Below are 26134 nucleotides of genomic sequence, written 5' to 3'. Positions count from 1 at the left end.
TAGAGTTTTCAATTGCGTTTGCCGCCAAAAAGTAGAGCATGCAAAATTTCGAATTCCAGATTCGAACTGTCAGAGTTTTTCGGTGATTTCAGCCAATTTTTACGAAGCCTCTTTAGAGCTTCGAGAAAAAGGTGAAAAAATGCTAGTGTGATGGCTTGAATCGCCTTGAGAGTGTTATGAATACAAACTAGATAATTGGTGGCAACTAGTGATAACAATGACGCAATTCGTAATACCCAGAAAATGCCCAGAAGACGAAGTCCAGTGGAGACGGTGCGTGTGAAGTGTGACAATTCCGGACAGGGGGAAAAATTGCTCAATCCTGCGAGGATCAAAAGCGCGCTGAGGACTTATCAGCTGAATGAGGAGTCCTTCTCGGGGTGTCTTTGATGGCAATCGTAGAGACTCTCGCTGGCCGATGGGTGCGGCGATACAGAGTCTTCTTCCTTCTGGGGCTGCTCATCATCTCCTTGCAGGTCTTCCTGGCCTACAAGTCCCTCAAGTTGCCTCTGCTCGGCAGTCACACGATAGATGATGACCTGCACCATCACCACATATCAGCGGCAGAGAAGGAGGCGCACGTTGAGCAGCCCAAAGGGAAGCTGGCGAGTCAAAACCACGTCATCGTGGATGACGAGGATGGCCACAACAGCAACTCCAATCGGAATCCCCGGGAATCCAGCTTGCATGACAGGAAAACAGCCCAGAAGCTTCACTTGGAGGATCTGCCCTTCAGCCCACCGTGCTCCATTCACGCCCGCGAAGCCATCTCGGCCATCAATCGCGCCAAGACGCAGGAATGCAAGCAACATATCGCCAACATCAGTTGTGCCATTCAATCCGGTCAGCTGTACAGCTCCTGGCTGCCCAGCACCTGCCCGAGAGGCCACCATCTGCCCAATCGCGCCCTCGGCTGCTACAGAGACGAGAAGAAGTTCCGCATCCTGTCCGGCTACTATACAAACTTCAAGGGCAGCAATTCCCCGTCGCACTGCATCAAGATGTGCCTGCAATCAGGCTTCGTCTACGCCGGAGTACAATACTCCACAGAGTGCTTCTGTGGCAACGATGAGCCGCCGGCCAATGCCAAGCTTCCCGATCCCAGCTGCAACATGAAGTGTCCCGGAGATGCCAAGGAAGCGTGTGGCGGCTACTTTGCCGTCAACATCTACGAGACGGGCATCCGGAAGTTCGCAGCACAAGTGGCGGAGTTGATACCAAAGAGCGGAAAGCCACGGGTCCGGATTGCCTTCCTTCTCACCCTGAACGGTCGGGCGCTGAGGCAAGTTCATCGACTTCTGAAAGCGCTCTACTCGCCCCAGAATTACTTCTACATCCACGTCGATTCGGTAAGATTCTATCAGAGGCAAAGGGGCTGTTCATGGGGGAAATTTGGTGCTCCTACAGCTCCAGATCATTTCTACTTCGTCCAGAAATATTGATAATAATTTTGTGAGAAATTCTCCTAATTCCATAACTTTGTACTCCAATTCCTAACTTGATTGCCCCTTGATCACACACAATTTTCTGTCCTCACGCTATTTCCGCTTTCGTGACCTCTTTCCTCAATAGTCAAGTGAAATTATACCGAATATTTACCCCTTGCGAAAGAGAGAGAGAGAACTTCTTATCAGATTGCTCGTTAAGCCACACACAGTGTAATTGAGCGGCGATTTAAGAGCTCAATAATGGAATGTTTATCACTCTTATCTTTCCAGCGTCAGGACTATCTTTTCCGCAACCTAGTGCGCCTGGAGTCAAAATATCCCAACATTCGGCTCACGCGACAGCGCTTCTCCACCATTTGGGGCGGAGCGTCGCTCTTGCAGATGTTGCTGACGTCCATGCGAGAGCTTTTGGCCTCTTCCTGGTCCTGGGATTATGTGATTAATCTCAGCGAGAGCGATTTTCCCGTGAAGAGTATGGAGAAACTGACGGACTTCCTCACGGCGAATCACGGAATGAATTTTGTGAAGTCCCACGGGCGAGAGGTGCAGCGATTCATCCAGAAGCAAGGCCTGGACAAGACATTTGTGGAGTGTGACACGCACATGTGGCGCGTTGGCGATCGAGAATTGCCGCACGGTGTGCAAATCGACGGTGGAAGTGACTGGATTGCGCTCAATCGGGAGTTTGTGGGCTATGTGACGAAGGAGGATGTCGAGGATGACTTGCTGACGGGCCTGCTGACAATTTTCAGGCACACACTCCTGCCGGCAGAGTCGTTCTTCCACACTGTACTGCGGAACTCGCAGTTTTGCCACACGTACATCGACAACAATCTTCACGTGACGAACTGGAAGCGTCGCTTGGGGTGCAAGTGTCAGTACAAGCACGTTGTGGACTGGTGCGGATGCAGTCCCAATGACTTCAAACCCGACGACTGGCCGAGACTGCAAGCGACAGAGGCGAAGCAGCTGTTCTTCGCGAGGAAGTTCGAGCCCATCGTCAATCAGGCTGTCATTTTGCAGCTCGAGGAGTGGCTCTTTGGCCCCTATCCTGCCGACACTCCCAGTCTGAATCGCTACTGGCAGAGCGTCTATCACTACCTGGATCGCAGTCCTCCGCCGGATGATGTTCTGCTCACAGTGGCGGCGAGTTTGGCGCGCATCAATGCGAAGACGCAGTCAGAAGAGACTCTGCAGTCGGGAAAGATCGTCGAGGTGATGAATTTCATGGAGGACGATGAATTCAAAGGCTTTATTGTGCAGCATGAGATCTCTTGGTCGGCTGACGAGACGGAATCCAGCCTCATGGAGATTCTGGTGAAGCCCACACAAATGGTTCAGACCGCCAATCGACGCTTCAGGAGACTCGAAGTGAGTTCAGATTACGACCAGAAGGAGCAAATTGGACGCAATTATCCGCGCGCTCTCGGCCCACAATCAGAGCCTGTGCTGATCTTTCGCTTGGCAGCTTCAGATAACCACACTGCCCTGGTAAATCTCACGGCAATCTGGTTGGATCCGACTGGAAACCTCGCCGACACTTCTGAGCTTCATATCGAAGACGCCAGTGGAGCGTCAGTGAATTTCGTAAAGGGAAACTTGCGGAAGCCCTTATTGCCCGGGGTTTGGACAGTGAAACTGATCCTGAAGAAGACCACGGTGGCAATTTGTCGCTTCCTGATCGTCCCAATGCAATTTCACGACGGCGAAGAGGTCGCAGTTGAAGATGCGCGAAGGATAAACAGAGGAACAATCAGTGAATCCCTTCATGTGTCCAGTGAATGGATTTCTCATGTACAGAGTGCAGCAGAGAGAGCTCCTCTTGAGCTGAAAGCAAGGGAGAACGCTGAGAAAACAGGACGCGAATTGGCTCAGTGGATAGACAATCTTGTGAGTCAATTCTTCATCCTTCGCGAGATGTGCTCGCGCCACGCAATCCCCCAGCTTAGCTACGTGGAGAAGTGCGAAGACACGGCCTGGAGTTCAGCGGCTCCCGATCCAAAGAGTGATGACAATTTGCAGAGCAACGTGAAAGCGTAGACAAGAGCAAAGAGAGGCAAATTTGTGATATTTTAGCGATTTCTGGGGACTTTTAGCCCAACTTTTCAGGAGCTTCGCTGTCTTTTTTCCTCCTTTCAAAAGAAAAACAAACACACACACCTCAAATATCAGAGTGAAGACGAATATTAAAGAATATCTCACTGTTTTTCCCTTTCACAATTTTTAATGGAGACAAATATCTTTCTCAGATATTGCAGTGCCATATTTAATGAATAAGTCACGCAATATAGTGTTAAATAAGGAGCGAGAGATCACATTTCACCCTTCAGGAAGTGTGCATCGATCAATTGTAAAATCATATTGAGATTTTTCCGTGTAAAGTGTATCAAATAACTAGTATGAAATCCTTAAATATATTTTTTTCTATCAAAAACACCGGAATTTTGCTTACTTTACAGTTCAAAGTCCGGATCCTCTTCGTCAATATCATCATCAGCTTCTGGGTAGTAAATCACTTTGGCATCCTGCTTCTCGGTGCTCTTCTGCTCCAGCATGTGCTTCTCAAAGGGCAGAATCAGTCGATTCCGCGCCACCAAATCCTGATCGCTGAGTCCAATCTTGAACGTCCCAAGATTATCAATGTCCAGAGTGTTGTCAAGTGTCTTTGGTGTGTTTTCTCTGCTCATCGCCGCCGTGACGATCCTGTTCTCCTCAATTCGGAAGTTGTAGCATTTCTTCGTCACAGAACCGCCGGCTTTCCGGGAGACAATCTTCAGCTCGCTTTTGCCGTCTAGCGTCACAATTTCCTCCGCCAAGTGCTCAAGGAAGGGCACAACAAAGTTCCCTTCAATGTACTTCTCCTGTGCAAACAGCACAATGTGCCTCACTTGAGGACACCAACGCAATTTCTGGATTATGCGGAAGAAATCCTCCACTTCGTACTGCTTCACGATATCTGCCACAGGTGAGAAGACAATACTCACAGTCTCCTCGGGAAACTTCAACAACTCGTGAAAATTCATGGACTTCCTCTCATCTGTGAGGTGATTCGAGATTTCTAGGAAGTTTTCCAGGATCGTCTGAGCCTTTAAATCCTCCAGAAGAACTTGCATCAGCCTTTTCCAGCACGCCTCCTCGACACCAACTCGATCTGTTGAGCAAAAGGATTTTCAACGAGAAATGTGTTGAAAAACGATAGTGAAGTGAAAAAATATCGACTTACCCACGAAGAGGAGGATCTTTTGGTGATGCTGTGATATCATGCTGGCCAACATCGTGAAAAAATCCAGAGAAAACTGTAGGCAAATACAAATCTACATGTGGTGTTTTTGATGTGTCTCTTTCGTGACAACAACCCGACTGACGGCCCTCTAGGGTTGCCAGCGCTGTTGCTGATTCGACCATTCGATATATCGAGTTTCCGACACGCGCTACGCCACGTAGCGTATTTGTTTAGAACTAATTGTGAAGCCGCGCCAACTTGAATCTATGTGTAGCATAAAAAAATGTCAGGACAGATGCCAAAAAGTATTTTGACTTTTCAAGGAAGTTAAACAAATCAACGCTATCCTTGTGAAATATGTATTACTACTATTAATCCCTTTAACTACTCGTAACTGATGACCTGGCTGACACACTCTGGTGAAAAAGGGCTGCAAGATATTTCCACAAATACAATTTAAATAAAAAATAATTATAAGACATGGCTAAAATATGCACAATACTTCCTGACACTTCCACAATGTGTATAAAAATTCCTTAACACTCCTTCAGGACTTAAAAGTTCATGTCACAATAAAGAAGGATATTTTTAATTACGCTATTTATTACTAACTGTTATCCTCAGGTGGCAAATTAAACCAGTTTTTTTTTAAGTAATCAGAAACACAAAAAGCCTTTACTTACTTACTTTTGTGGCTTTAACGCCCCATTGGGGATCATAGGCCACTCCGTTAGAGATAATCTCATTCGAAACTCAGCAATTCAAAAGATTTATCTTTCGCGCCTCCAACTTTTAGTACTCAAAAAGTCAGCCGGTAGACTGCAGCGCCCCCAGCTGTCAAACGTGAGCTCGCCATTGTGTGTTTTTCTGTGTGATTTTTCCTCCTTGCCCATATGTGAAAATCCTCATCAAATAGTGCGCTTTATCAGCTAAAGTGACGCTGAAACCGCGACAATAATGTGTGCCCCACGTAATTTATGTGTTAGTTGCGCTAAGGAACCGCTAATAGTGCCCCTGTCGGTGCTGCGAAAATAAAACAACACTAAATGGTCGATAGAGGAGTGGGTAAGTTTTCGGGGGGGCGCTTCCCTGTGCCACTCAGGATTCCCGCGGGGCCCGGGGGTGGGTTTTGGGAGTGGAGCGCGGCTCCCTGAGCAGAGAGTTGGCCGTTTTTGGGCATGCTGGCGCGCCTGGCGCTCTTTGGCGAGTCCAGAGTGACGAAAAAGGCACCACAAAGAGTGCGGAGTGTATTTATAACATGATGGAGCCAGTGAGAGGCGCCCAAGACATCATCGATTGCGTCAAGAAAGAGCCATCAAAGCGCGGTGTCTTCCTCCTCCACACACGCTCTCTTTCACTTGGCTCTTGGCCCAAGTGTCGGCTCTGGGGGAGAGATTTGGGGGAGTTGGCCAGAAGAGCGCCTCGCACTCAGTCGAACGGCATCCGCGAGCTGTGCAAGAGGCGCCCCACAACGCTTGATTGCATTAAAATGAAATATTTATTGCAATTATAATTAATAGGAGAGTGAAGAGTATATAAGTTCGCTGTGTGGTGTGAAATTTGTTCGACTTTTTTATTGCACACTCGCGGATTTTTTTCGCGCTTTAACTCCCCCAGAAGAGCATGTATTTTTTCAAAGGCCGCTGCGCCACAAGTGCATGAAGTTGCGCCCGCGAGACGGAGCGAGAGGAGATCCGTGCGCGGGGCTGAGATGCAAGAGACGTGCCAAGAGCTGGGCTGTTTTGAGCGGGCATCACCGTCAGACAGTCATGCAATGATATACGATTTAATTGCACTCCGCAGATACGATTGGGTGCCGCTGAAGATTAGAATTGCATCGAGCGCGAGGGAAACGGAACAGCCGAATTGCCAGGGTGTTTGGGTCATTCCGCTGGGACTGCGCGGACGTGTTGCGATGGACGGCCTGAGGGCGCTGGACCTGCTGCCGCTGCTCCAGGACAAGCTGGCCATTCTGCCGGGCAGCCGGGACAACCGCGGTGGCCCCATCATCTGCTTTCCCAGCTCCACGCGGCGCGACAGGGCGAAGCTGGAGGACTGGCGACGCCTGCTCAGCTATCTGATTGGCATACCAAAGTGAGTAGCTTCATTTCGTGATGTGCAGTGAAACTTTTGCGTGCATCATTGGGTGGAGAAGCAGAGCAATTTCGAAGGAGTGCGCGCTTTCTGCGAGATTAGGACGGAGTGATTCGAACGATTAGGCCTCAAATTATGACCAATGTTTTGTGCTACCGACTTGCTTTCGAATCCACGCAATTTGAAGTGTCTTGACGAGGCGTGTGAGAAGAAATACCACCGAATTCATTCTTATGCTAATTCGAATCAATTTGATTACAAGAATGTTTCATTTTGGAAGCTTTTAAACCAATTTAACAGTGACACTTCTTAGCTCATTATCAAATCTAGGTCTTTCTGCCAATTACATGGAATTCTCAAAGGTTTCTTACTGTTATTCCAGATCCTCTATCTAAAAATCATTCAAAACGATCACAACCAATGTGTTTCTTGTATAGAGAAACAGGAGAAATTCTATTATTCTTAATGCACTGCAATCGACCTCAGATATTTTGCAATTGCGTGGAATGTAATGAGTTCTCACAAAACATTTGGATTAATTTACAGTTGAGTCTTGAATCGTAAATTGAGTGTAAATCTGACTGAATGAAAGTGGAGAGACTGAGTTGGAGATGATGTATCAATTTGTTAAATGAATTCAATTGACTTTTATTGACACACAAACTCTGGATTTGATTGCAGCGACGAGGCCAGATCGATCGGATTCACGATAGTGATTGACAATCGCGGCAGCGGAAGTTCTTCGGGCAGTCTCAAGACCATCTTCAAGACGCTGCAGGAGAACTTTGTCACTGGTGTTGTGCATCAAGTGGTGATTATCAAGTCGGACAACTTCTGGCAGAAGCAGAGGTCTTCAATCTCGAGTCACAAATACAAATTTGAAGTGAGTATGCAATTTCATGGTCAACACTTCCTCTTCCTGCTTCTCCAGGCGTCAGTTTGGTGGTGAATCCTTGGCGCAATTGCGCGTCCTTCGGTGAGAGAATTTAGGCACTGTGCCAAATCACCCATGGATTTTGGAGTTCGATAATTTGCTCCACTAACAATGATTATTGTTCGAGAGAAATTCCTGATGCCAAGTCTTATCGAATGTCTGTACAATATTCAAAAATAGAAGCCAATAAATCCGCAAGTTTTCTTATTAATATTTCTGTGACACTAAGAAAGCCTTGTTGTCCTTGCAGACAATCTCAATATCACTTGAATCTCTGGGGAAAATCATCGACTCGTCGCAAATAACGCCGGATCTTGATGGGACTTTCCAGTATGACCACAACAGTTGGATTGACACGCGTCTGGAGCTGGAGGAGTTCCTCTGGCAGGCGAGTGACTTGCTGGACAGAATTGACGATCTGCAAGAGGACATATCGCGGTGTGAATTCGCCGAGGATGCGAATGGGGCGCTGATGGAGCTCGATCATCACAAGGACATGATGAAGAAGAAGATCACGAAGCTGCCACTCGAAGAGATGGACTTGCAGGGGAAGCGTCTGCTGTCGAAACTGAACGCCGACTCTGGGAGTGGCAGTGGAAGCGGCGATGACTCCACATCGCATGCATCGAATTCGAACAATACTCACTCACTCAATGGATCTCACGGGAACCCCGATCGGATTGCGTCAGTGAATCAGGTGTTGCAGCAACTGGAGGCGGTGCACAGTGCGCAGCAATACTTGCTCACCATGTGGCAGCAGAGGAAGAACAAGCTGGATCAGTGCTTCCAATTGAAGCTCTTCGAGCAGGATTGCGAGAAGATGTTCGATTGGATACTGCACAATAGGGACATCTTTCAGATGAGTTATGTGGAGATTGGGCACAATTATGCCGTGGCGAAGAATCTGCAGGATGAGCACCAGAAATTTGCTGTGGCTTCCATGAATGTGTGCGTGAACATCAATAGAATTCTCGCCGTGGCGGGGAAATTGATCGAGGGCAACCACTATGCCGCTCAACATATCCGCACTGTGGCCAGCAGACTGGATCGCACGTGGAAGGACTTCGCGGCGGGATTAGACGAGCGGACGGCCGTGCTGGCGCTCAGTGTCATCTTCCATCACAAGGCAGAGCAGTACTGTGATAATGTGCCGTCGTGGGCGTCGGCGTGTGAGGCGGGGCAGCAACTGCCGATGGACATTCAGAGCCTGGAGAATATCATCTGCACGCACCAGAATCTGTATGAGTCCATGTGTCAGGCGTACACGGAAGTTCACTCCACGAGCAAGAAGCTCCTCTATCAGCTGGATCATCTGGTGCAGGTGTGCAATCAACCGCCGCCGCCTGGAGTGCCGGAGCATAAGAAATCCGATGGCGGCTCGAGCTATGGAGCCGGAAATCCAGCAGCGGATTACAGTGAGGGTGCTTCGCATGTTCTGGCAGTGATCCACCAGATTCTGGGCCATCATCGCGCCCTGGAGGCCAAATGGCATGCTGGCAAAGTGCGACTGCATCAGACGCTGGCGCTGAGACTCTTCCAAGAGGATGTGAAGCAAGTGCTGGACTGGCTGGAGAATCACGGTGAGGTGTTCCTCAGGAAGAACACAGGGATTGGCAAGAATCTGCAAAAGGCGCGCGTGTATCAGAAATCTCATGAGCACTTTGAGAATGTGGCTCAGAATACATACAGCAATGCGGAGAAGCTTCTCTCTGCGGCAGATGAATTGGCACGATCGGGTGAAGTGATTCCCAATGAGATCTACACAGTGACTCGCGAGCTTGAGACGCACGTGGCGTCTTTTGCCAGTCGTGTGGAACAACGCCGGCGACGTCTGGAGCTCGCAGTGCTATTCTATACCCATGACAAGGAGATCTGCAATTGGGTGGTGCAACTACGCAATGACATTGCCGCCAGTGACTCTCTATTGCCGGAGGAGAATCTCTCGTCCACTGAACGGCTGCTGCAGCAGTGCCAGGACCAGAAGGCGCACACTCTCACGATCTGCGATCAGACTATCGCGCAGGGTGAGGCGCTGCTGCAGGAGCTCAGGGCCACTGAGGAGCTGGATCCTAGTGGATCAGTCACAGCCATCGAAAGCACCATCGAGAATTTGTCGAAGCAACGAATTGAGCTGGAGGAATTGTGGTCGGCGCGAAAGATGCGATTGGATCTCTTCTTGCGCCTCAGACTCTTCGAGAGAGACGCTCTCGAGGTGAGTTTTCACTTATTTTGAGTAATTCAATTACATAAAGCCACTCAAAACACAGTTTACATTTTAATTTCAAAATTACTCTTTCACATATATATATATTTTCAATTTCATCGCAAGAAATTCAAGTGAAAGTTAAAACGGTTTAAACACTTCCGAATGTTGTTGAAATTTATAAATAATGTCAATGGCCTTGTTAATTAAAGCTTGCAGTCAGAACACTTGCGCAAGAATATCAAGAAATTAAGGTTCAGCCTGAAGTCTAGTTTGTCACATTCCGTCTTTCTCTGCAGATCTCATCACAGCTGGAGATTTGGGCTGAGGAGATTCAACACACGGAGCTCTCTATGGAGTATCAAAAGGCTGAGCAGCTGCTGAGAATGCACAATGATTTGGTGAATCAGATGCAAAGCACAGTGTTTGACATTCTGCAGCAGGGCCAGGAGTTGTTCCAGATCTTCGAGACGGCGGGATTCATAATAATGGCCGATGGGACGAACACAGCGCAATCGAGGATTCAGTACTTGATCGAGTTCCTGCACGAGCGCGAGATGGATCTTGAGGATATGGGTGAGGTGAAGAGGGCAAAGTTGGAGCAAGCAATGCAGCTGTGTCAGTTCAAGAATGACGCTAATCAGGTCATTTCGTGGATTCGCAATGGCGAGGCAATGCTGGTGGCCAGCTTTACCATTCCCAACAATCTGCAGGAGGCTGAGCACCTGCGGAAGGAGCATGAGCAGTTCCAAATGGCCATTGAGAAGACTCACACGTCTGCGGTGCAGGTGAAATATCGCGCTGACGCTCTTATCAATGCCAGTCACTATGATCCGAAAAGTATTAGGGACATTTCTGAGGAGGTCACGAAGAAGTGGCAGAAGCTGGTGACATTTGCTGAGGAGCGACACAAGCTCGTCACGGCGTCGATCAATTTCTTCAAGACGGCCGAACAAGTGTGCACAGTGCTGGACAGTTTGGAGAGAGAGTATCGGCGGGATGAGGATTGGTGTGGCAGCGGAGGGTCCAGTGATAAGGCGCAGACTGTGGCGCACTTGATTGCGAAGCACCAGGAGCAGAAGGAGGCATTCCTCAAGGCCTGCACTCTAGCCAGACGCACTGCGGAGACTTTCCTGAAGTACACCTCGAGATCTCTGCAGTTCTATGACTATCAGGGTTCTGGAACGAGTGAATCGCGTGTGAAGCAGATTCTGGACAAGCTCTTGACGCAGGAGAATCAAGTATTGGAATTTTGGACGCAGAGGAAGAAGCGACTGGATCAGTGTCAGCAATTTGTGCTGTTTGAGAGATCTGCTAAGCAGGCAATTGAGTGGATTCACAATACTGGTGAAGCGTATTTGTCGTCCAGGACAAATGCCGTGGGAAAGAATCCCGAGGAGACGGACGCTCTGCTGAAGGAGCACAATGACTTCAAGGGAACGGCGAAGGAGACGAGAGAGAGAGTGAAACTCCTCATTCAACTGGCGGATAGTTTGGTGGAGAAAGGTCATGCTCATGCCGCTTCAATTAAGCAATGGGTAGCTGCTGTGGATAATCGCTATAAGGACTTCAGTGGCCGAATGGATGCATATCGGGCGCACTTGGAGAAGTCCTTGGGCATCACGGCTCAAGCGCAGGAGGATCAAAACTCTCTCAGCTCGTCGAATTCATCGGGAATGCCTGGTGATCGACACTCTGATCCGTCGCTGGAGACGAAACTCAATGCGGCAGCGTCGCAAGCGGGTGGGAAAGAGCTGAATGAGGACAAGAGGAAATCCGCGCGACGGAAGGAGTTCATCATGGCGGAGTTGATGCAGACTGAACGGACCTATGTGAAGGATTTGGAGATCTGCATAAAGTACTTTATGCGAGAGATGGAGTCCGGAGTGAATGTTCCGGCTGGCCTAGTGGGGAAGAGGGATATTCTATTTGGCAACATGGAGGAGATTTGGAAGTTCCACGAGAAGATCTTTCTCAAGGAGTTGGAGAAGTACGAGACGATGCCGGAAGATGTGGGGCATTGCTTTGTGACGTGGGCCCTCAAGTTCGACATGTACGTTCACTATTGCAAGAATAAGCCGCTCTCTAATAACCTAATGGTTCAGCATGGTGGAACGTATTTCGAGGATATTCAGAAGAAGCACAAAATTGAGCACCCTTTGGCGGCATTTCTCATCAAGCCAGTGCAGCGCATAACGAAGTATCAGCTGCTGCTCAAGGATCTGCAGTCGTGCTGTGAGGAGGGACAAGGAGAAATCCGCGATGGTCTCGATGTGATGCTCAATGTGCCGAAGAAGGCGAATGATGCCATGCATTTGTCACTGCTGGAGCAGTGCGACGTGAAGATCGATAGTCTGGGTGAAGTTGTGCTGCAGGATTCCTTCCTAGCGTGGGACAATAAGCAGATCATCAGGAAGGGAAGAGAGCGTCATGTATTCCTGTTTGAGCTGTACGTTTTGCTGGCCAAGGAGACGAAAGATTCCAATGGTGTGGTGAAATATCAGTACAAGATGAAATTGATGACTTCTGGTGAGTTGGCTCTTCTCTCAAGTCCTCCTCCTTGAGGCATTTTCAATGTTGTTTCTTCTGCAGAACTTGGCGTGACTGAGCACATTGAGGGCGATGAGACAAAGTTCGCCGTGTGGACAGGAAGAGCGCCGATGGTGGCGGACTTCCGTGTTGTACTGAAGGCGCACAATTTGGAGACGAAGCAGGTGAGAAAACACCCCACATTTTTTCTCTCTCTCTCTCTCTGTCTGATCATTAGAAAGCTGTTGATTTTCTTCACTGCATCTGTGTACATGAAATTTTCATGCGGTTGAGTAATAATTTCAGAGGAACATCTATATAAATTAATGATTTTTTACGCTAAGCGGCTCTTTTAAGTTTTTCATCGGAAGTTGGAGGAAAGAGTGGTATAATAATTAATATGCCTAAAGACCCGGCAAAAGATTTCGATGTTACATAATTCTTCTACTGCAATAACAATCACTCATTAGAATATATATATATATTTCGTGCTGAAAATAGCAGTAATAAATTGAAGAGTTTAGCACTGACTTCTAGAGTGAAGATCACAGTTAAACTATACAAGATTGCATTGTCCAATACTGACTCCTTCATTGGTTTTCCTTTTGCACAGATGTGGGTGAAGAAGTTGCGGGAAGTGATTCAGGAGACATACTTCTCAGCTGCATCGCTGACATTCCCCAAATCTCCGGCCAAAACCACAGCAAAGGCGACATCATCTCAGCGATCATCGCGTGATTTGGACGAGGCTCTCGCGGAGAATGACAACGACGGCAGCTCTCTGGCCAGCTTTGGGTCTGGGAACACGACGGACAGTGACAAGGTAGGCTCATTGTCCACACCCTCCCATTACCTTCCTCACGTATTTTCTACGCATGACGCGCGTATCTCATGATTTATGGCAAATTTGTCCTCTCGAGTAGCCCTGTTTCATTGGCATTTCGCGGGTGTTTCACCAAATTGAAATTACATTTGGCGAAGAGCAGAGAGAGCTTATCATACTCAAGTTAGCGAGGGGAGAAGATAAGCGTGATGTAATGAGTAATTTCCCTTAAGAAGTCAGAGCGCGGTGAGTGCCACTTTGACCCTCGTTGTTTCTGTTGATTTTCAGGCAATTAGAGATGAGTGGCTCACAAATGAGGAGAGAGAGGGAGAGGGAGTGAGGAATGAGAAAAAACGGGGAGGCCAATGAATTTTTCTGAGGGAGTTGTTTAATCAGTCATTTGATACTGTCGTTGGTACTTTTCGGGTCGATTAGTGGGTGACTCCCTGACAGAAAATATTAAGGCTTGCTTTTTTTGCGCCCGGAGCCACCCAATCTCTCGTGGGTGGTGTTTCTCATGGTTGTGTGTTTGCGTGGGAAATTTGATGGGCGCATGCGTATTTCAGGGGGAAAATATCTTATTCTTTCGCACCATTTTTCCGCCCCTTCGCCAGGGAACATTCTCTCGTCCTTGTCGCGTGTGGTGTGCGTCTGCTTGGCCTCCTGGACTTTTCTCAATTGCTCATATTCGTAGGACAATCATGTATTGTTCGGCTGACATGTCGGTCGGATAATATGAGATATAGATGATGATTTTTCTGATTAGTCATGTGAAAAAAAGGATTTTTGCATTTAAAATCAGTAGAGAATGTCTAACAAAATTATTTTCCATATTTGTCCCTTGACAATTGTGTGATTTTCCTACAAGATTCTAATGGATTGTCATAAGACAGTTCATATTGAATATGGTTTTCACATATTTTAAAACAGTTTGTTACTTTTTTCACGTATATGTGCAATTATACTGTGAGATTTGTCGATCAATTTGAAGGCCGTGTCCAATGACAATCGCATGACACATTGGCGACATTAGACAGACATTTATTGGGCTTCACCCCGACTCTAGGATGACCTTTCTTCGTAGCTCGTGCATAGGCGAGAATGCCCTGTACATTCATCACTCCGCATGTATGAATTTTTAAGTGAAGCAACCCACAAGGACTATAGATAGCTCGCGAGTGGCAACATGCAAAATTATTAATATTGCCTGGATGGGTTGTTGTGTCGATTGTATGTTCAATTTCGATTATTTGTTATCAGAATCATAAGAGCGGCGGTGAGAGAGAAGAGCACAGACGACGAATGGGTGGGTGTCGACTGATAAAGCCTGGCCGAATTCACCTTAGCTGCCTGTGAAGGCAATTTTACCAGCACGGCATGAACATATTTGCGTGCAGGTTCACTCCAGTATTTCCTCAACGGCTGTAGCTTGAATGTCACGCGTTTTCCCCGTGTTTTTCTGGGTATTGTGTGGGTTGCAAAACTCCCAAAAATCCATGGTATGCCTGTGTGTGTGCCAGAGAGAGAAAGAGGGTGAATTTTCGCGAGCAGTGTCGATAAAATAAATATATCCACTAGTTTTCCAGTGGCATATGAGAAAAAAGAACACATTGAGAAGGAATTCAATGAATAAAAATTGATGTTTTGATTATAATTCCTTATCAAAGGCGGGTGTTTTTATTATTTTGCGACAAGTGTATGGGGAAATTGGTGACGTGATAACAGAGACAGAGAAAATGTGAGCTTTTCCCCTGCAATTGTGTGTCTCTGTCGCCCCTCAGAATTTTTCTTGTGTGCCAATAATGCTATTCAGTTTCATGAGAATATCTCTCTGACCTCTTTCGGCACATGACCAATTCTCAATGGTATCTCACACATTCTCTGGAAGATGTGTCTGTTTCCAGTGACACATTGAGGGTGGAATAGAAAGGTGGGGAAAAAGTGAGTGTGAGTGAAACAAAGTGAGGCATTTTGCGATATCCTGTTCTCTGTATCCAACACCATCCGAGAGAGAGGGTGATGCGCCCTGGAAAATTCGCTATATGGACAGTCAGTTTTACCCTTGACGAGTTTTCGCGACCGCACAGAAATTGTGAGACAGTGAGAAAATGTTGTCCGCCCGGAAAGTGCGGGGAAAATCGATTTTTATCTCCACTTCAAATGGCTGTTTTTGCCAAATCATGTGAATCTCTCTCACTGATTGTGTGACTGCGGTGTTTTTCACTTGTGTGACACTTTGAAAGTGACATCGCAGGGATTTTACGGGAAAATTTCCATGGGATTGCCATGAAAGATGCAGGCAGAGGAAAATGTGGTGTAAATTGCGTGTGTGTGTGTCCTGTGTCTGCGTTGTGAGACGAGCAGAAGAAAAAGAGTGTCTCTTTGTGATATAATAAATCCTTGTTGAGTGAGAGAAGAAAGGACTTTTTTAGGAGTTATTTTTGTAACATTAAAATTAAACGGCAGGATTTTTTTAACAGCATCACTTTGCGTCCTATTATTAGTGAAAAATAGTTGATAGATAAGTGAACGGGTGTGATTGATAGAATCTGGGAGTCCCAAAATAGATTTGGTGAATGATTAAGCTCAGATAACTCAATTGAAATTGCATGAAAAACCTATAGAATATGGCTCAATTTTCCAATTTGCCATGTATTTTCCTTCTGTCAGCACTCGAGTGCAATTAATTGATTGGGTGTGAAGGAAAAACTATATATTGGAGTGGTTTCTCAACAGACACACGAGTGCTATTTGAGGAGTGATAAAAAGCAGTCGTGTGAGAGTGTCAGGAAAATTTCCCAATGATGATTCCGCTCTTGGCCAAATGGTGGAAAAGTGGGTGATGAAATTGCAGTGGAATGGTCAGTGTTATCAGGTGGATTTGAGTTGAGAAAAAAAGTGTCTCTCTGTGCAATTTGATGAGTTGCGGCGCGTGTAGAGAAGCAACTTTTGTACTTTCACATTGAACTTCTTTTGCACCTTTTTTTTCCTCTCTCTCTCTCTGGGTGTTGGATATGAGAAGGTCATGCGAGGGCTCGTGAAAATTTGAGAGTGAGAGAAGCAGAGAAAGAGACGAGATTCGAAGAAGAATAGAAGACAAAAAAAGTTGGGTGGGAAATTGTTGTGTCGCTACAAAGCAATAGAAAGACAAAACATCTTCATGGTTGTTGGATAAAAGGAGGGAACAGTAAAAGAAAAAAAGAGGAGAAAAAGAATCGCGTTTGAGCCTCCTAGAAAAGCGTATTCGTGTGTGTGCTAATTTTCCTCAACACCCGCGTGTTGTTAATTGAATGTGAAGTTGACGAAGAGGAGGAGTGTGTGTAGCGAGCAGAAAACACAACCAGAATTATGACTGAATCCAATCAAGGACCGTCCTCATTTTTCTCCACAAAATCACAAAAAGGCAGGAGAAAAATATCATTGCCATGGTTCAGGCAGAACAGCGTCACGCCACCGCATCCGGGCCTCTCCAGGCAGCACACCATCGATTCACCAGCATCATTCCGCTTTCCATCCGGCAAATTTCAGGTTGACCTTTTTTTCCCCAACAGAGAATTGTAATTTAGTATTAGAAGCTCGCTCACCTCGCGCAATTCTCTCTCTCTCTGTGTATTTCGGCTCCTCTGGACAGTTACCTTTTTTGGCATTTTCTCGCCATTGCACATAAAAACATGATTTTTATTTAATATTCACCCAAATAATGTCAGGCATGACGATGGTATTTGCCGTGCGGTGAAAGATAAGAGCTGGCAAAGGTATCTCGGTGGGTGTGCACAAGGCGGGGGGAGAAAGAGCGAAGATTCCCAGCCACATATATGAGAATATATTGGAATTTGCTTCCACAATGGATTTTATGATGATAATTATTTATGTATGGCGGATGTTCAAATATTTTGAAAGTTATCTAAGAAGGGAAATATGATGGAATATTTGAATGTTTTATTAGGTATAGAGGCAAAATCTAAGTCTCTCAAGTCTAAACATGATACTTTTCCATTCAATTTTACCTCCTCCAAATTTCATATGTCTTGAGGTTATAAAAGCACCACCTTTCTTCGCTCTCTCTCACATATGACTTTATCTCACATTATATGCTATGTGTAGGATAATTTGTACAGAAATATCCATTTAAATGTGTGGTATATGTATGAAATGGCCATATTTTCCCTCTCCGATGGCATTGAGAGCAATTTGGACAAAAAACGTGTGCTATTTGCTTACTTTGGGATGTAAGTAAATAAATAAATAAAATAAGAAGATTAATTTCGGTGTAAACCAAGCAACGGGCTGCGAAGAGAGAGAGAGAGAGAGTGGGGTTGGTGAATTGGGATGGAAAATTCACGAAAATATCTGTTTAATTGATATAGAAGAGAGTGTGTTTTCACCGAAAAGACCTCCGCCACATAGCAATGATGATTCAGGGAAAATTTTGCACAGAATTTATCCCTGTTTTTCGTGCACTCCTCGAATGCATGCACATAACACAATACACAGACGTTTTATGTGTGCGGAATTTCCAGGGAATTTCTACTCCTTGAACTTTCTGTGGAATGCGTGCCATTTCGAAGGATGAGACAGCATTAAAATTTGCCACGAGTAAAATTTGTTAACCCTTTGCTGGATGGATTAAATATGATCTAAATTTCATCAAGATTTTACTGTATTTACTGATTCTAGGGATCTAGATCGACTCTGAAGGCCAAGATTAAGTGCGAGATGAGATTTTATTTGGCAGTATGAGCGAGACTAAAAAGTAAAATTCTTTTTTGTAGTTTAATTTAGGAATTTCCCGCTTTAATTATATCAGTCAAATGAAATTAGCTCTCAGAAATAATGTTGCCTTTATAAATAGGGTGAATATTTGAGTATTTTTGATTATTAAAGTCCTCTTCTTTCCACCCTCATTTATCAGAGGGGATAAAGAAAAAAACGGGAGAACAAATGAAAGAAAGGGAAAGAATGAAAGCGCAATTATATTTCAATTAAAATTTTATTTTACGACCCGAACAGAGAGAGGAGTACAAATGGTGTGTCTGTGTTTGAGGATGATTTTGATTAAAGTATTCCATTTGTTTGCAATTACCCTCATTTTGATTTGTTTTCCATTTCGATAGCTCAAGACGGAGAACGAATGGGAGAGAGAAGAGAGAGCTTGAGTGGAATCTCAATTGATGGTGAAGAATAAGGAAAAGGCGGCGGGGGAGAAAAATATTAGTGGATAAATGGAGACCTTGACGGGCTTATAAGATGAAAATATTTCTTTTTGAAGAAGGCTGAGGCGAAAAAATGCGTGTGGAAGATAGAAAAGATGCTGAGAGATATTTCGTATATGTAAGCTCGGTGGCGACCTAAATTTGTAACTGCCATAAATCTCGTGATAATGAATTGGGTACCAATTCTTAAGTATAGCGCTGGGAGTGGGAGAAGCAGCGGCGCAGAGTTCTCAGGAAAGTCCTCTTGTCATTTTCAGGTGGGAACGGTGGAGATGACGTGGGTGATCTCGGATCATGCGGCTGCAGCGGGAAGTGGCGAGCTGACGGTGACGAAGGGACAGCAAGTTGAGGTGCTGGAAGTAAGCTCAACACAGCCGGATTTCTGTCTGGTGCGTCTGAACGGATCTGGAAAGAATCCGCAGGAAGGCCTCGTGCCTCTGGCCATCCTGAAACCGCCGCCGACACTCAACAAAACCAGTCCCAGACGCAATGTTGATTCTGACCAGCCACAGTCAGGTGAGTCGCTGATGTTTGTTTTTTCTTGTCTCTGGGAACCGAAAGGAAATCAATGTTCTGCGCACACTTCCGCGATAATCTCTCTCTCATGAGCAGCGGCTCTCGCTAGCGTGCGATAGTGTGCGGATGTCTCTCGGCTGAAGGGGGAATTTTTTGGCTCCCAACTCGATAAAGTTGGGAGATTGAGAGGCGGGAAGAAGGTCACAATTAGCACAGCGGCACGCGAAAATACAAAAACATACAATTGGGGGAACTAAAAGCACTTTATGGCTCGCATTAGGGTGTCTCAAACTCCTGTCAAAATATTATTGCAAGCAATTGAGGATCACTTAGAGATGGTTTTGTGGTGTCTATTCATCTTGATAAAATAATAGCGTTTGTTGAATTGATTTATTTCACTTTTTTATAAATACTTTCTACCATTAAATGCTTTTGCAATTGAAATATCACTTGTGTAATGATTTCCATACATTATTGAATCTGCAGTGAAATAATTTCAACAATCTGGGACACCCTAGTGCATATTTCCCACAATATTTGCGAGAATCCCGAGAGCAGAAATAAACATTGTGTGTTTGTGGTCAGGAGAAGATCATGAGAGATATTGCTGAGAGTTTAGTTTGCGAGATTTGGGGGATTTGCTCTCAGTGTGTGAGAGTCAATCAGAGGCACTTTGGCGAGACGGTCGCATTTTCTCGTTGTGCGCCGCGGTACAAAGAGAGCGAAGTTCTGATCTTGTTGTGTTTTTCTTTCTTTATTTTGCAATATATACATGTAGTGTAAAATCACGTCTGTTCACCTCAAACTCCTTGGCACTGATTTTGTGTGTATTTCACCTCATTTTGTGTTGTGCCATTGGCACAAGATTTTCGGGCACTTGTGCAGAGATCATCTTGTCTGTGTGTCGCGCTCAATGTTGAATCAATATCGCACATAAAAAGAAGAAGAAGGAAAAAAGGAAATTGGTGCAGAATAAACCATTAATTTGTTTGGAAGTTGTGATGAAGTGGAGATGATTTCGCGAGTTGGATTGGGGGGAGGAATATGAGAAAGATACACGCGGAAAATTGTGTGCTGTGTAAATTTGATTTTATCTAATAGTTTGTTTGTGCTATCAATTGATACATGAATTTTCCGCCTTGGCCAAATATCATTTACCACCTCCACTGACAGCATCCTCAGAGAGCCATGAATTCTATGCAAAGCTCCTCCACACTGAGTGGAATAAATAGAGTGTGTGTGCGACTGTTGGGCTGATTTGTGCGAGGGCCGACGAGGGGGTGGTGGGCTGAGGAGAGTGTGTTTAGTAATAAAATCTTGTGAGTAATTCGAAGCCTTATCGTTGAAGGGGGGGGTGTGGGGACGAAAGGAGTGTGGGTGGGGCACTCGTGTGGGGACTAAAGAGGAAACTCAGTGTGGATTTATCTTGGAGCTACTGGAGTGTGATTCAATTATTAAAATAATGAAGAAAGTGCCAATTACAAATCAACTCCACCATGGATCGATGAAGAGATATGAGAAGAGGCAAACTGTGTGTGTTGGAGTTTGAAATTTGCATCTCAATTTTATCATTCAAGTGTGAAAAATTAGATTATGTAATAATTGTGACTCTCGAGCGTGGGTATTTTTAGTTGAAATAGCATTTTAGTGAATGTGATAAGAAGAGTGCGGAGAGAAGATCAGCATTTTTTTTCCTATAGTGTTTCAATTGAATATCTTCTGAGCTTCATCTCTGTGCCGAACAGAAATAAATTCGAAAACTATGAATGATTCTTTGTGGGACATGTTGTGAAGTTGAGGTGAAAACTTGCAGTATTCGTCATGGATTTGAGCTTAAGGTCAATTTATAGGAATTTCAATCGAAAGGACTCAACAGTGACGACAACAGGTGTGTTTTTGCGTGATAAATGCAATAATATTGGCTCAATGAAGGATTTTTCTCCACCCTAAACACCCTCTTTTGTACACCATACACAAGCTCACACGAAATGGGGAGACGCTCTGCAATGTATTATTAACTGGAACATGGAAAGAAAGGGGGGTGGGGGTTGTGAGGTGGCTGGAAGGCTGAAAAATAGCGAGGATGAGGCATGGGAAAACCACTTGACGGCTTAATAACATTAAACACGAAAGAATCCAGCAAGTTTTTCTTCCACCTCTCTTGTTGATACTGTTTTGGCCGTATTGTATACTTATTAGGGTGAATTATTTGTTGCATGTTAAATGGGACTTTCTTTCATTTCACCCTTGCAGCTGTGGCTGAAGCGGCTGGAGGAGCAGTGAGTGAAAATAATGCTGCAAGTACAGCTTCGCCGGTTAATAAACGACGTGGGTATGTAAATTTCCGATTAATTTCCCCCATTTACTGCCATTTTCATCGCCTCCTTGAATGTGGAAAATTGCTCAAATTACGGGGTATTCTGCTATTAATCCGTTTGGAGTGTGTTTCATGGCCATTTCATGAAACCCTAAACTAAATATGTGAAAAATTCGATATGATATTGTACATCAAACAGAGAATTTGTATGGCTACATTTGTTTGGAACAGTGGCATAATATTCTTGCCAGTAGTTTTATTATTTCCGATTTTGCAATGTAAATCAACTCACGAGCAAGTTTTCTGTAGTGCAACTGTTCTTTCGCTGCAAAATGTTCAATGAAGATTTTATTACTTTGTTTCTTTCCTTTCACAAATACTTTTTGGATATACAAAAATGAAATTGTGGTCTGAGAAAGTAACTTCTTATGACGCATATCAAGGCGGAAAACTTTTTGAAAGCAATCAAGAATCAAGTGCAATTAAGGAAATTAATAAACAGAATCTAGTTCGTGCGTTTCTTTTGAAATTAGCCTAAAACAAATAATTGATAGCCTGAAGAAGTTATTGGAAAACATAGAGAACGTGAATTTTTACAATAAAAACAAACGATTGTAGAGTAAATTCACCTTCTTTCCATCTGAAATATGCCTTTCCAACCCCTTTCGGAAAGAATAGCTGAACATCGCGTGAAGAATGTCCTTTGGGAAGTCTGTAGTGATCAAGAATTGTATTGGCGTGATTGAGAAGATGTGAAAATGTGGAAAAGATGCGAAAGACACACTTGAGATTCTTCAAACACTTTTTATTTTTAGTGATGGAACACAAGAGTGTACATATAAATTTGTATGCTGTACGCGCGATGTTTGGGGGCTGAGAAAGAGTTGAAATTTATGTGTGGGATTCCTGGGCTTTGACCATGATGCTGTGTGATGTGAGAGAGAGAGAGAGAGAGTGAGTGTGTGTGGCGGAAGTGAGTAATGTTGGAATATAAGGAGCGAACGAAGAGGATGAAAGTGTGTAAAGTCAAAGGGGGCAAATTTTTGTTGAGCAAACTTCTGTTCCTTTGCATGAAATTTCTCCCAAGGAGAAACCTTTAGCATTTTCCTCCCTCACGTGTTAGTTTTGTGGGCGAGAGATAGAGAAGTCAATTTTTGAGTGGATTGTATGTGCTGTGAATATTTTATATGTGGCCTCTTCCTTTGCCATTTTCTGTGTGGCGTTTCTGGGGGGAAAAAAAGAGTGGGAGAGTTTTATCAGAGCAAAAAAATGACGAAGGAATTATCAGCGCGACTGCGGAATTGGTGTGAAATGAGTGTGCCAAAGAGGGAGGGAAAATTAAAGAATACAAGTAAGTGAGCGGTTGGAAGTAGTCTTGAGTTCTATGACGTGCCTTTATATGGGATTTCTTGCTGGCAATTCCCATGCGTGAAAATTGACTTTGACTGTCTTATCTCCATTTCCACTGGAATATTTTTACAAAGGTATATTAACTAATATGAAGCGACTTCCCTCCGCAATACTCCGTTCTTTGCTCTTATCACTGCGCCGCCTGATATGGCTGAACTACAAGTACACGGAGTGAGTGAAAAAGTCATGTTATATTTATTTTTTATCCACCCAATTGCAAAACACACTGAAGGTGTTTATTCAATAAAATACACGGTGGGTGATATGGGTGAGGGAATGGAGTGAGAAAGACAGAGAGCTTCAGGACAGACACACTTCCCAATTCAATGGACTCACTCAATTATATACAACCACACTCAAGTATCAACTAATCAGTTTGCTACACAATTTCATGTGAGGCTGCAATTGTCCATCGGGAGAGAGAAAACAGAAAAGTTTATCCCAATTATGATTGTTTCTCGAAGGAAAATATCTCCTATTTCAACGTGACGAGGATTGAAAGTGTGCGTGTTTCTGAAAATTGTAATATTGAAAAGTTATATAAATCCTTTTCACTGGATTTTGGACTGGAGATGGACAATGTGTGTGGTTATATTTCATATATAGAGAATTTTAATGTGGGTGAAACTCGTGATAATGATTTGCCTTCCTGATAAAAGTCCATGAAAAAAATGTTGTATGAGTGTATGTGTGATGAATTTTGTGTTGAGAAGTAATTTCATCTGAATTTTTTGCAATAACACTCATCTTATCAACATTGAAGGATATTTTTTCTTATATATAGAAGTTGTGCTTGAGTGTATTTCTTCTGCATTGTGTCGTGCAAATGTTCTGAGTGAAGACGGAAAGTGCGGAAAGTGCAGAGAAGGAAAAGTGAAAAGACAGATCGTGTTGAGGGAAAATGGGATTGAATTCATGTAGTGATTGCATTTACTATTTTTGCTGTTGCTGTTTGTGTTGCTGTGTCTCTAGGTAAGACCGCACGGTGAAAGAGGATGTGAAGGGAAAAGTTTTCTCCGAAGCATTCATCCTTCAGTTGCCTGCAGGGAAGCGACATTTTCAATTTGAGAGTGCTTTGGAGAGTGTGAAAGGCAAATATTCTGAATGACTTTGCATGGGAGGAATTTTCTTATTTAATTTTATTTTATATTGACCTATTAAAGTTTTCCATATTCTGAAAACTCCGAACTTTATCTATTCTAAGAATTGATTTTTTGACAGCCTTCATTCATTGTCAAAAAGTTCAGTTACAGTCTGATCAGTTAACGCAATAACTCATGAAATATTTCAGACTTCGCTGTGTGGAATTGTAATTTATTTTCAGCGATTTCAGAGCCTTTAATATGTAGATTAAAGAAGTAAAATGTATTTAACAATTGCAGGCACTAGAAACGCTTTGTTAATTGAGTTTTTGATCAATATTATTTGACAGGATGTTCGGAATATTGTCAGTTTCATTCGTTACGGTGTTGCTATAAATGAAATTTGTCTGATTGGAAAATTGATGTAAGATGCGATGTGATTGAGAATGATTGGGTGTGTGAGGCGAAGTGAATGGGAAAGTGAATGATATGCAATCACATTAAACACACCTAATTGATTTTCCCTATTTGCACACACTGTTAAGGCGCAAATGGTTGCCGCCGCCACTGAGGAAGTTGTCACAGGGCAAGGTAGACAAGCCGACAGATCGGCCGCTGGTGAAGAAGGGATCGGACAAGCGATTCAAATTGCCGTCCGACAAGGCGTCCGTGGACGAGGAGCCGTCCACGCAGCTGCCCACGTCACCGCTGCAGATTCCGCCGACACATGGCGAGGTGGAGACAGAGGAGGAGCCCACGCTGGAGCTTCCGCCACCGATGAAGCCCATCCAGGATCCCACAGTTGGGACGGCGCCCAATTCGACTGCCACTGAGAATGCAACGCTGAAGAAGATCGACGTGTGTCCATCGGCGGACTTTACGGAGATTGAGAGGATTTTCAAGGAGAAAATGGTGAGTGAACACATTCTGTGATGTCGTCAGGACGAGTGACTGATGTGATGTTGAATTGGATTTGCAGCAACAGCACGAGGGAAAATCAAAAGGCTTGGACACATTGACATCAATTGATGAAAATTCAGCACCAGCTGGCGAGGAGGGACAGGATGAGACAGCGGATGAGGTATTGAAAGCACTTCACTTGTGCTATAGTAAATAAGATTAAAATGTAATTCAATCACTTTTCTAACAATTTCTTCCTCAATTTCCTTGTGCAAAATAGACCGCAGGAAGTGAAAATACAGTGGAAAGTGCACTGAAGAAGAGAAATTACGCTCTCAAGGAATTAATAGCGACAGAGGAGAAATATATTGAAGACTTAGCTCTCATTGTTGAAGGGTAAGTGTATGTCTTTTATATTGGATAGTAAATCTGGAAAGTCTCAATCTTAATTCTTATGTCTTGCAGATACATTCCAGAGATAAGAAATCCAAATAGCGACATTGTAATACCTGAAGATTTAAAGTGTGGCAAGGAGAGAATGGTATTTGGGAACATCGAGGCAATTTATGAGTGGCATAGAGAGTGAGTATGAGTGGAAATGGGAGAAGAGTTGGTTGCTGATGACTAGTTTTCTGCCTTTGCAGCTACTTCTTGAAGCAACTTCTGCCATGTGTTGCTCATCCGGCGAAATTGGGACCCCTGATTGAGAAGAGCAAGATTAAATTGCGGATGTACATAGTGTATTGTCAGAATAAGCCTGTGTCTGAACATATCGTTGCTGAACATGCTGCATATTTTGAGGAGATTCGATTGAAGTTGAAGCATAAATTAGTGGTGAGTGTGTTTTGAAATTGATGAATTGCAAATGTCTAACAATTTTTTTTTTTTCTGTTTTGTACAGATAAATGATCTTCTGATAAAACCCGTTCAGCGACTGATGAAGTACGAGTTGATTCTAAAGGATGTCAGGAAGCAAACTGAAAAGGCGGGTCTTCATGACGAGTGTGCAAGTTTGCAGCAAGCCATCAATGTTATGAATGTGAGTTATACATTACGTCTTATGCAACGCCGTGCACAACTTTCCTCATCCTTGTCACTTTGGCATTGCAGGTGATTCCTAAAGAGGCCAATGATATGATGGATGTGGGGCGATTGCAGAACTTCGAGGGAAAGATCACGGCTCAGGGGAATCTATTGCTTCATGGTCCACTTTTATGTATTGAGTGCAATAATGGTGCAAGTTCTGATAGGAATTCCAGTACAACGCAAAAGCCGAAAGAACTTCAAGTATTCCTCTTCGATCAGAGTATTATATTCTCCGAGATATCTGGCAAGAAGACTCAATTCTCCAATCCAGGATACATCTATAAAATTCACATTCAAGTATGTTTTATTTTAAGTTAATTTTGACTGTTTTCTCACATGTTTTCACTTCTCATCCT

At 44.3% G+C, this 26134-nt stretch overlaps 3 protein-coding genes across 4 annotated transcripts in view; 2 read left to right on the top strand and 1 right to left on the bottom strand.

The window, feature by feature from the left end:
* The first annotated feature begins 74 nt into the window (after window positions 1-74).
* LOC132264044 (xylosyltransferase oxt) lies at window positions 75-3882 on the top strand. The gene is made up of 2 exons (XM_059764097.1): window positions 75-1349; window positions 1719-3882. Exons 1-2 carry the CDS (start codon window positions 390-392, stop codon window positions 3486-3488), a joined length of 2730 nt encoding a protein of 909 aa, XP_059620080.1. The 5' UTR covers window positions 75-389; the 3' UTR covers window positions 3489-3882.
* On the bottom strand, window positions 3653-4807 carry LOC132264051 (elongator complex protein 5). The gene is made up of 2 exons (XM_059764111.1): window positions 4672-4807; window positions 3653-4599 (listed from the first exon to the last, which is right to left on the bottom strand). Exons 1-2 carry the CDS (start codon window positions 4721-4723, stop codon window positions 3902-3904), a joined length of 750 nt encoding a protein of 249 aa, XP_059620094.1. The 5' UTR covers window positions 4724-4807; the 3' UTR covers window positions 3653-3901.
* A 706-nt stretch (window positions 4808-5513) lies between these two features.
* Window positions 5514-26134, top strand: part of LOC132264042 (kalirin) — a 28589-nt gene continuing 7968 nt past the window's right edge. For both annotated transcript variants that reach the window (XM_059764094.1, XM_059764095.1), the window contains exons 1-16: window positions 5514-5736; window positions 6475-6765; window positions 7447-7648; window positions 7950-9911; window positions 10202-12431; window positions 12495-12616; window positions 13045-13254; window positions 18725-18983; window positions 21237-21315; window positions 24338-24704; window positions 24772-24873; window positions 24973-25088; window positions 25158-25274; window positions 25337-25526; window positions 25594-25731; window positions 25803-26075. In XM_059764094.1, coding sequence (XP_059620077.1) covers window positions 6587-6765; window positions 7447-7648; window positions 7950-9911; window positions 10202-12431; window positions 12495-12616; window positions 13045-13254; window positions 18725-18983; window positions 21237-21315; window positions 24338-24704; window positions 24772-24873; window positions 24973-25088; window positions 25158-25274; window positions 25337-25526; window positions 25594-25731; window positions 25803-26075 — 6546 coding nt within the window. In that variant the 5' untranslated portion in view covers window positions 5514-5736; window positions 6475-6586. The remainder of the gene's footprint in view (window positions 5737-6474; window positions 6766-7446; window positions 7649-7949; window positions 9912-10201; window positions 12432-12494; window positions 12617-13044; window positions 13255-18724; window positions 18984-21236; window positions 21316-24337; window positions 24705-24771; window positions 24874-24972; window positions 25089-25157; window positions 25275-25336; window positions 25527-25593; window positions 25732-25802; window positions 26076-26134) is intronic.

This window comes from Phlebotomus argentipes, unplaced genomic scaffold (assembly GCF_947086385.1).
Source record: "Phlebotomus argentipes unplaced genomic scaffold, Phlebotomus argentipes genome assembly contig_32, whole genome shotgun sequence".
In the NCBI taxonomy this organism is placed as follows: domain Eukaryota; kingdom Metazoa; phylum Arthropoda; class Insecta; order Diptera; family Psychodidae; genus Phlebotomus; species Phlebotomus argentipes.
The sequence above is the reverse complement of the archived record's forward strand: the minus strand, read 5'-3'. Positions and strand labels throughout refer to the sequence as shown.